The sequence below is a fragment of the Dipodomys merriami genome, unplaced genomic scaffold (genome assembly GCF_024711535.1).
Source record: "Dipodomys merriami isolate MVZ:Mamm:240054 unplaced genomic scaffold, mDipMer1.0.p SCAF_30, whole genome shotgun sequence".
NCBI lineage: Eukaryota > Metazoa > Chordata > Mammalia > Rodentia > Heteromyidae > Dipodomys > Dipodomys merriami.
The window spans coordinates 14,456,229-14,467,072 of record NW_027204493.1 but is presented as its reverse complement, the minus strand read 5'-3'; the positions used below and the strand labels follow the sequence as shown (position 1 = coordinate 14,467,072).

General features: G+C 35.2%; 1 protein-coding gene across 1 annotated transcript in view; it reads right to left on the bottom strand.

Annotated features, from left to right (window-relative positions):
• Mtrex (Mtr4 exosome RNA helicase) overlaps window positions 1-10,844 on the bottom strand; it is a 57,883-nt gene that overhangs the window by 3,386 nt on the left and 43,653 nt on the right. Inside the window, exons 23-26 of the mRNA XM_070041173.1 lie at window positions 9,068-9,173; window positions 5,863-5,919; window positions 3,691-3,853; window positions 304-408 (exon numbers count right to left, since the gene is read on the bottom strand). Of these exons, the coding sequence (XP_069897274.1) occupies window positions 304-408; window positions 3,691-3,853; window positions 5,863-5,919; window positions 9,068-9,173 (431 nt within the window). The remainder of the gene's footprint in view (window positions 1-303; window positions 409-3,690; window positions 3,854-5,862; window positions 5,920-9,067; window positions 9,174-10,844) is intronic.

Genomic DNA, 10,844 nt, shown 5'->3' with positions numbered 1-10,844 from the left:
TGATATACTTTAATTATTGACTTGTCTGTCTCTCTCATGCTAGAATGTAAGCTCCACAGAGGCAAGGAGTCCTGTCGTTTTGTTCTCTGTGCAATTCCTAGTATCTACAACAATGTCTGGCACAAAGTAACTGAATAAATACTAATGAGTACACATATAAACTCTCTAAACTTTTCCCCATATAAACTCGCTAAAATTTTATAACAAAACTACTAGATGGTACTCCATGGAAACCAACAAGGACGTCAGGGGCTCAAATGTCAGAAGATTTGCCTAAATTATTAGAAAAATCTGGATACTGACCTTCTGCAAATTTATTTTCCAGCTCAGTGTTTCCAATGGCTTTTGCTGCCTGACACATTTGTCGAAGCAATTCTTCCAAGCGCCTCATACAACGAATTATGCTGCCTAGACAGAAAAGGAACAAATTATTTGTACAATGGGTTAATCAAGAAAAGTATAATGTTAAGAGGCCAGGCAAAAGAGTATAGAACAAGCAACAGTACTCTGAGATAAACTTAACTGGCTTCTCTGTTAGGCATTATGAAGACAAGTTTAATTTCCACACCTTTGACAGTTTTATTATATGTTGACACTTGCTATTTAGTGCAGATAAACTAAATGCTCTGTGAGATGAAAGCACAATTAGGGAAGGTTGGCAAACATGCCATCTATAAGAATGCATGCAGTCAGGCAGTGAACAAGGGGAAACCTCTGAAAGTACAGAAAAGCCTGATAGTCAGCTTCTTCAAGGACCTTGGGTTTGGCCTCCTCAGGTATCTAAATACCATGTCCATTATCCTGTGGAGGGAACACAACAGGATTTGCTATGTCTTGTAAAAGCTTTTCATTCTTGTGGAACTAAAATAATTTCCTCTTTGTACCCAAGGAAGCACAAAGAGAGGAGACGAGCCTTTTCCTATGAATCTTGACCATCTGAGACAAGTGTATTAAAGCTGAAACTGTAAACAGTTCCACTTGTACAAGGAGGGACCTGGGTTCTCTGCCTGAATTAAACACTCTTGGGACTTAAAGAAGTGCCTTCGAACACTTATCCCAGTGGGATGATAACAGAAGCCTCAAAATACTGCACAAGGGTATATTAAGGACAACATGCCTAGTTTCTAAACACATCCTGAACCTGGAACAATGAGCCCACAAAGATGGTTCTTTCAGGTAGTAGTTTATGGGATGAGACTGGTTAAAAAGAGGATCTCTACAGTATACAGGCCCCTGAAAAGACAATTAAAAGGACACACCAGCAAGGCGTCACATATTTTAGCCACAGTTTGCAGGAGTAAGTAAGCCAAGGAAGGTATCAGGAGTTATAGAAAGACTGGGTGAGAAACCTGTTATAATCTAGGTTCAAAAGTGATAGGTCATCTACATATATATGCACATCTTATAATAACAATGTTTTCTTATATTTTAGCAGAGTAACTGTTTAAGATATAAGGTAAAATTGAATAAAGGTAAAACTGGTAAAATTAGAATATGATTTTAGAAAAGTTGGTGAAGCCTGATATTTACTGTATACTTGTTCTACATCAGCACTTCGTATTTGTGGATTTCCTCTTGTTTGATCCTCACAATTTCATGAGGCAAGTATTACTGTCATCCCTATATTACAAACAGGGAAAAACACAGGAAAGTTACATATATAAATAGACTCTCATCAGAGATGGAATCCACACAGGAAGAGTCTAAGCAAGCATATAATCATATTAGTAATTCACACAGGAAGACTGAGCTGGGTTTTCTTTTTTTTTTTGGGTCCGGTCGTGGGGCCTGAACTCTGGGCCTGGGCGCTGTCCCTCAGCTCTTAAGCTCAAGGCCGGCACTCTACCACTTGAGCTACAGCGCCACTTCTGGCTTTTTTCTTTTTGCTTATGTGGTGCTGAGGAATTGAACCCAGGGCCTCATGCATGCAAGGCAAGCGCTCTACCACTGAGCCACCTTCCCAGCCCTGAGCTGGGTTTTCTAAAGTACTTTACTTTTATAAAATTTATAAACCATATATATATATATATATATATATATATATATATTTTTTTTTTTTTTTTTTTTTTTTTTTTAAGAATGAAATATAAAGCCAGTCCTGGTAACTTCTGAGAATCACCATTTGGAGCCAGCCTGAGCAGACAAGTCTGACAGACTCAGCAAAGACAAGTGGAGGCATGGTTAAAGCAGACTGAAATGGGAAGTGTGGGTACTGACTACTCTTTTTCAAGAGCCTAGCCATAAAAGGGATGAGGGAGGGGGATGAGAAAAATAACTTCCACCCCCAAATGGGAAGTAACAGCCAATGTTTACTAAATGCGATGTGCCAAGCATTGCACACACGCATCAGTACCAGGTACAATTAAACAAAACTTGCCCAGGATCTTTCATCTATCAAGTGGGTAGGATTTCAGCTCTTAAACACTGGATGTTGGTAGTTGAAGGTATAGGCAAGAAATTTAAACATTTATATGCTAACAGCAGAAAAGATATGATTTAAGTATATCGAGGAGGAGGAAGGCCCTGGGATTCAGAGCAACAGGTAGGTAAGACTTTTCTCCAGGGTACAGGACGTATATGGGTAAGAATACATGCCTACTGGCATTAACTTTCTTCTAAAGAGGGAGCAGCCAAGAAGCTGAACCAAAGGTGGAAAAATGTTTGTGAGAAGGGAAGATCTAGAATTGCTATTAAGGAAAGTGGAAGAGGAAGCCCAAAGAGAATTCTGCCTAGAGGAAGTTTTTGGAGGACCATACAGCTCAATTTTTTCTCTAGTCAAAGATTGATCTGGGTTGATGTTACCTAAGGCAGAAGAAGAAACCCCATTACTTCCTACTCTTAACTTTTGAGGCTACTGAAGAGGATCTACCTGAGAGGCTCAGAGAGTTTTCTCCAAGCAGAGTGGCTGTATCCTCTCCACAGCAGGCCTTGAAAAAGTGAAGTACCTATGTGATATCTACCAACTTACATTGCTACTCAGAACTCATTCTGACCCTTAAATTATTTCAAGATTTGGAAAAACAACAACAGATGAAAAATAGAAGAGGTTTGCTGTTTCATTTACATTACCTTTAAATATTGATTTCACAGCCAACATTTTCCAGAAATGAGCCACACTCCTAGCACTAGAGCTATATTTTAGAACTTAAAGCACAGACTTTGCTTTTTAATAACACAAAGAAGCCAGGCACTGGTGACTCACATCTCTAATCCCAGTTACTCAGGAGGACCACGATTTGATGCCAGACCAGTCAGAAAGTCCATGAAACTCTTTTATCTCCAATGAACTAGAAGTGGAGCTGTGGCTCAAGTGGTAGAGTGTTGGTTTTGAGCATAAAACTCAGGGACAGCACACCAGGCCTGAGTTCAGGCAGGACTGGCACAAAAACCAAAATTACTCTGGTAGTAATAATACCACAAAGAGTTTTACATATATAGGCAGTTGTAGAGTTTTACCTATATATGCAGAAGTTTCCATTTTATTACCAACTTTTTAAGAAGCAATAATAACCTTAATAATATTCTAAGTACATTTTTCACTTTCCTTCTTTTTTGTATGGATGGTAAGGAGGAGGGATTCTAAAACTCTATATATGGTAGGCAAGCACTCTACCAATATTAGCGATAACCCTATCCCTAAGTACATTTCTTGTATCTGGAAAAATGTATGAATGAAAAATTTAACCATACCTTCAAAGACATCTGTCATTTTGCAGATATGGGCAAATGTAGCTCCAGTTGCCCAGGTATATACCACGTCCATCAAGTGAGGTTTGAATGAGTTTAGATAACTTTCCTCATCAATTTCCAATTTGGCTTCTGCTGAAACTTTTGCAATTCTTTTAGCACATTCCTTTTAAAGATAAAAGACATAGTTAAAATTCCTTATTTATGATCACCCACGTAAATTTTATTCTGTAGGTTTCCAAAGCTAGTTTTCTACAGAGTCCCTTTTTTTTATCTTAGATATTATTGTGCAATTTGGATATTCTCTTCTAAGCAGGCACAGTGCTTGCACTGCTAAACATTGAAACAACTAAGATTTCTCAAGTCATACTGGCTGAGAAAAATAAAAGCATAATTTCAGGTTATCTTTTTTCAAAAAAAAATCTTTAATATTTAAAGTATTCAAGAACAGCATTTAACTTATTTCTAGTTCTTTCTCTAAAAATAGAATAAAATAGAAAAATAAAAATCCTACAGTAAAATATTTCCTCACTAATTCATAAAAATTAACATTTGCTTTTCTCAAAAATAACACTGAAAGGATATGAACTGTTGCACTGATTTATATTTCTTCCTCTGGTATAAGGCCTTACTTAGCTCATCTTTCCCTGGTTTTCTGTTTATTGCTGAGAAAGGCAGACAAAAAAACATTTTATCCACAGAATAAGAGACAGGAACTTGATTTCTCTGAGGATCTAGATGCAATCTATTATGATAAAAGTTATTTTAAAACTTTGTTGAGCACAAACCCCATCAAAATTCCACTGAAGAATTCACAGAATAAAAAAAATTTTTTTGATAGTTCAAAAGACCATGAACAGCCAAGGCAATTCTGAGTAAGTCATATCTGACTTTATAATACAGAACTATAGTAAAAGAAAAAGACTGTTACTGACACAAAAGAAGACATGAGCCAATGGAACAGAGCCAGAAATACACCCACAAATCCAGTCATCAGATTATTCACACAAGGCACAAAAAAACATAACATTAAGACAGCCTCATCAACAAATGGTGCTGAGAAGACTATATTCATATGCAGAAAACTAAAACTAGACCCCTATCTCTTTCTCTCTGTGAAAAATCAAATCAAAGTTGATCAAATACCTTAATGAAAACCTCGCTTTCTGAAACTACTAGAGGAAAACAGCTAAAACACTTCTGGATAAGGTATAGGCAATGCTCACTGACTAAGACTGATAGCTTGGAAAAATATCAATAACTGACAAACCGCACTGCATTGAATTAAAAATGTTTGCACAACTATTACCAAAATGAAGACTGCCTACAGAATGGGAGAAATCTTTCTTTCCAAGTTACTTGTAGGGTAGGGGATTGATACCTAGAATAAAAATGTATCTCATGTATACACATGTATGTTTGTGTGTGTGTATATATATATATATGTATGTTTGTGTGTGTATATATATATATGTGTATATATATATATATAATCATGAAACTCGACACATTAAGCAAAATAAACCATGTTTTCTCTCATATACAAAATCTAGATTACGAAAAAAATAATAGGAAGAGGTGGATCCTATGGAGGAACAAGGGAGACTGGAATGAAGGATATATAGATGAATATGACCAAAGTACATTATATGCATGTATTAAAACAGTAAAACTCACTTTGTATTAATATACATTAACTAGAATAGTAAAAAAAATTACTGCAAACTAAAATGAAAAATGTACAAGAAAGTTAAACTAAATACTCCATAGGATGCCATTTCTTACTACTAAAAAAAAAAAATGATACAATAAAACATCACAATAGCTTATACACATTATTTGGTTTTAACTCTGAACTCTAAATAGACTCCATACAAGTCATTGCAATAATGAGGAAGAGTGTTTAATTACTAAAATGAAGATCAAGGAAATTGGTAATAAAATAGCATTATATAAAAGGCTGGAATTATGGCTAGATAGAGCACTTGCTTCAAGGAAGTACTAGCTTCAAGTTCAATATCAAAGCAAAATTTTAAAAGTAGCATTAAATGACATGACACATCAAGTGATGCATTTAATTCTACTTGCACTTGTCTCTGTAGAATGATATATAGAATTATCTGATTATAGAATGTACTATAATCAGACTGTCAAAAACATTTATTACCATCTTACCTGCATTTGACGAAGTGGCCCAGCTAACTGTTCTGTTAATTTGGGCATCTCACTAGACTATAAAAAACAGGAAATTAGATATAAAAATCCAAGTTTAAAGTACAGTTGTATACTAATTCCTTGTTTAAATAAAGGAAGGCTTCTATAATACCTTTTCATGTCTAATCTCAAGACCTGAATTAGCATTTTGAGTTTCTAATCAACTCAAGTTTAATATAAGAAAAATCACTTCCATCTTCAATTACATTCAGAGGAAAATATTACACTGCTAAATCTGCAAAGCATGCTCATTAGCTACCTTTCTGCCTGTCTATCAATGGAAATGAGATCAAGTATTAAAAGCAGATATAGTAGTTTCATTACATCATTATAAATGGCTTACTTAGTTTAAATTTGAAACAAATTTAGTTTCTAAGAAGAAATTTCTAAGAAATTCTAAATTAGTAGAAATCAAATATTTGGAATAAAGAACATTTAAAATAATGTCTTCGGCCAGGTCTAGTGGCTCATGTCTATGAGCCTAGCTACTCAGAAGGCTGAAATCTGAGAATCACTGGTTAATAGCTACCTTTGAACCAAGATCCTACAGATTTCTGTGTTTTTAGTAGCAAAGATTACAGCTCAAGCCACTGCTTTTAAATTACTTTTAGTATTATTTAAAATGTGAGAACACTTCACTAAAAATGCATTGTAGGGCTGGGAATGTGGCTTGCTTAGCATGCATGAAGCCCTGGGTTTGATTCCTCAGCACCACATAAGCAGAAAAAAAAAAAGCCGGAAGTGGCGCTGTGGCTCAAGTGGTAGAGTGCTAGCCTTGAGCTGAAGAACTGAGGGACAGTGCCCAGGCTCAGAGTTCAGGCCCCCACAACCGGAACCACCCCCCCCAAATAAAAAGAAGTTCAGGGACAGTGCTCAGGAGGAGTTCAAGCCCCAGGACTGGCCAAAAAAAAAATTGTAAATATAAGTATGTCAAATAAATGTCATCATACTTTCATCAAGTATTTTACAATGTTTAATCTTCTTCCTGGACAGAAAACTTCATGTGACTTTTAGTTCAAATTTTCTATCTAAATACTGAAAGGGTACTACTCCAATAATTGATGATGCTGCATATAAGATAATGTGATTTTATCTGGTTCCAAAACTTAAGGAATTGTGCTTTGCTTAAACCCAATTCCTTTCAAGAACTGGCCCCTCTGAAGAGATTGTTGTAATGCTTCATGAAAAGGCTTGTAAAGAAACTGGCCATAAAACAGTATGATAGATATAAAGGTCTACCACTCACTAAGCTCTAAATTTTAAATCTATTCAAAGGAAAGGACAAATGTCCTGAACTTTTTTTCATCTTGAAACTGATATAATATAAATTTGAACCTAACAAAATACACAGCTAAACATTTTGTAAAGTAATGTGCTGCTGCTCTTGTGTGTGAACTATTCTTAGATCCATCACAGGCATTCTCAGAAGTATATAAACTTTTGTTTTCAGTTGCTGTCCTATCAATGCTATGACTGCTCATTATAGTAAGGAGTCTTATCAGAGAGAAAAGAGTGCCCACCTACTTCAATAAATAGTTTAGAAATACAAAAACAGGAAAGTTATTAACAGGAAAGCACATCAATGGTAGTAATGGGGGGGTCAATTGTCTCACACTAAGCAAATTAAAAGTTAAAATACTTTAAAAGTTTTAACATAAAATGGCCTTGAAAATTTCAGATAAAAAGCTGGGTGCTGGTGACTCATACCTATAATCCTAGCTACTCAGGAGGCTGAGATCTAAGGGCTGTGATTCAAAGTCAGCCTGGACAGGAAAGTCTATGAGACTCTTATCTCGAAAGAGCAACCAAAAAGCCAGAAGTGGAGCAGTAGTTCAAGTGGTTGAGCACTAGCCTTGAGTTAAAAACAAACAAACAAACAAAAAAAAAAACCCTCAGGGACAGTACCTAGGCCCTGAGTTCAAAGACTCAGGACTGGCAAAAATAAAGAAATCAGGTAACAAATTTTATTAGAAGGCAAATGTCCTTGCCTTAATCTCATTTTACTCATTCTATCCACAACAAATAAAGCTTTAAAATTGAAAACATTTTACTTTTTAAAGTAACTGATGCTGGTTTTAGAAATGCACTTCAAAAATGTACTCTTTACCTGACTTACATTACTGTAACCCCTCTGTATATCACTTTTATAAAAACAATGAAAAAAAATTTTTTTAATTAAAAAAAAGAAATACACTTCAAATTAGTTATTCTCATGTGTTCCATCTAAAACTTGTGTGTTAGATTTCTTTTCAGGGCAAACAGGTACTTTAGTAGGCAAATACTCTACTGCTAAGGTATATAGCCTACCCATTTTTGGATTTCTATAGTAACATTAATAATGAACTAATCACTTACATGTAAAAGTTACTGTTAAACCAGCAAGAGTTGCTTTCACTACTTCAAACCTTCCCCATGAAAACTAAGATTTCAGTTTCTGACAGGATCAGTTTGGCTCACAGTTATGTCTATATTAATAGAGTGTGTTTAATGCAATCTTACTATCTCCATTTTCATTACATTTTCCTAATTTCCTAATTTCAATTTTCTTTCTAGGACAATGTGACTGGGCTAGATCTTCAACAACAACAAAAAAACCCCACAAAACTGGGTTATAGGACAAACTGAAAACTTGGAATATGATTAGTAATGACTGGCAAAAATAAATCTTACTCTCTTATATGTATTTAGTATTATCAGGTAATTATAATAATTATCTGATTATATTAATTTTAATTATATTGTTTCAATTCTTTATTATGTTTAAGGTCACTTTCATTTTTAACAAACAGTATCTATAATATATAATCTATAATATATAAGCTTTAAATAGTAGTATTTTTTTTTTAATTTTGGAGCTAGTTCTAGGGCTTGAACTGAGGGCCCGGGCACTGTCCTTCATTTTTTTTGCTCAAGGCTAGTACTCTACCACTAGAGCCACAGCTTCACTTCTAGCTTTTTGATAGTTGATTGGAGAGAAGCGTCTCATAGACTTTCCTACCCAAGCTGACTTCAAATCAGAGTCCTAAGATCTCAGCCTCCTGAGCTAGGATTACAGAAGTGAGCTATCAGTGCAAGGCTGAAACAGTATTGTTATAATTAAGAAATAACTATTATACTATTTAATCTCAACTATGTAGTATATGAATTAATAAATCCATTAACTTACATTCTCTTGAAACACAAAGCAGCTTAATAATGCAGTTGCTTGTTCTGCAGAAAGGTCATTAAAAAGGCCATTAAACATCATCTCAGTGAGAAGAAGTTCATCAGCACTATCATAAAAAAAAGAAATTTCAAATGTCAAAGACATATATAACATTAACATATAGGTTTTAATTAAACATATTAATAAGTCAATGAGAAAGATTTAAAGGAAAGAGCAGGACTATATTTTCAAGATACAAGTAGGAAATGTTGAATGGGCATTTCATATAAAAGATGCCAAATATCAAAATGCAAATGGTCATTCAAAAACCATTTTTGAATTCTCAACTTACCAGGAAAAAGTCATCTGTACTTTTTTTTCTAGTACCAAAGGACTCTTAATTATTTTTAATTTTAAGCATTTTGCTAACCATCTATACAGTATTGGAAGCAAACTTTTTTGGAATATACCAGGAAGATCACATTTTGCAGCTTATTTTCTTAGTGTTCAAAGTATATATTATGCCAGAAGTGCCAACATGATCTTAGTACCTGGCAAGCTTTGCAAGTTCAAGGCCAACCCAAGCTACAAAGCAAGACACTATCTCAAAACTAATGCATATGTAACCAAGATTGGTAAAAGCCTTTGATTTCAACAAGTTACTACTCATTAATAGTCTTCTATAAATAGGAAAATGGCTATCTTGTTAATACAAATCTAGGTTTCAAATATTTCTCTAATAGGTACTAGCCCATCAATATTTGGCTGCTTTAATCCTGTCTTTTAAGCATCGAAAATGGTCACCATTACATAGACAAAATATCAACCTGTGACTTTCAAAAGTTAAGGGCGGATGCAAACTGGCTCCTAAGGCAGAAAACATTACTCATGTGAGAAAACAATTGATCTTTTAGGATGACGTAAAATTTTAGTTTTTGAAGGTAGCAATAGTTTTTTGTTTGTTTTTTTGTGTTTTTTTGAGGGGGTGGAGAGCAGTATACAGGTTTGAATTCAGGGCTTTGCATTTACTAGGCAGGCACTCTACCACCTGAGAATAATCCCAGCCCTTTTTATAAGTTGGTTATTTTTAAGACAGATTGTCACCCCATACCTGAACCAGCCCGGACTGCAACCCTCTTACTTATGCTTCCTCAAGGAACTGGAATGACAAGTGTTTATCTCCTTGTCCCAGACTTGAGTTAAGAGTGAATCTTGAAAACTTTTTTTTTTTTTTTTTTGGTCTGGCTGGCTTTGAACCCAAATCCCCCAATCTCTACCTCCCAAGTAAATGGGGTTACAGGCTGGAGCAATACAACAGCATTTCTTATTCCATAATGCCTTGTAAACCTGTGCTGAACTTAAACTTCCCTATACCTATGTGACAATTTAACATTTTAAGTTGTTTGACCAGTTTCAATAACCACATGTCAAGTGGTATGTGGCTAGGGAGCACTATAAAGACAGTGCAGATATAAACAATTCAATCATTACAAAAACCTCTATGGGGACAGTAGCCTCTTCCCCATAAAGATGGAGTCTAACTGTCCTTCATTTGACTCCAGGAGCCTTTATAATTCAACTGTGATGAGAATGTGGTGGAAGTAATGCTATATGATATCCATAGGTAGCAAAGATAAAGCAAGGTCAGAAAACAGGATGTACTTTCCCCTTAGCCTAGTCAGTACTATCACGGGGTACTTAAAGTAGCCCATGTGAAGACAGAGAGGGGAAAAGAGAGAAGGGAAAGGCAGATGAGGGAGGGAAGAAGAGATCCACCCATCCTATTACTCAGTTGCTT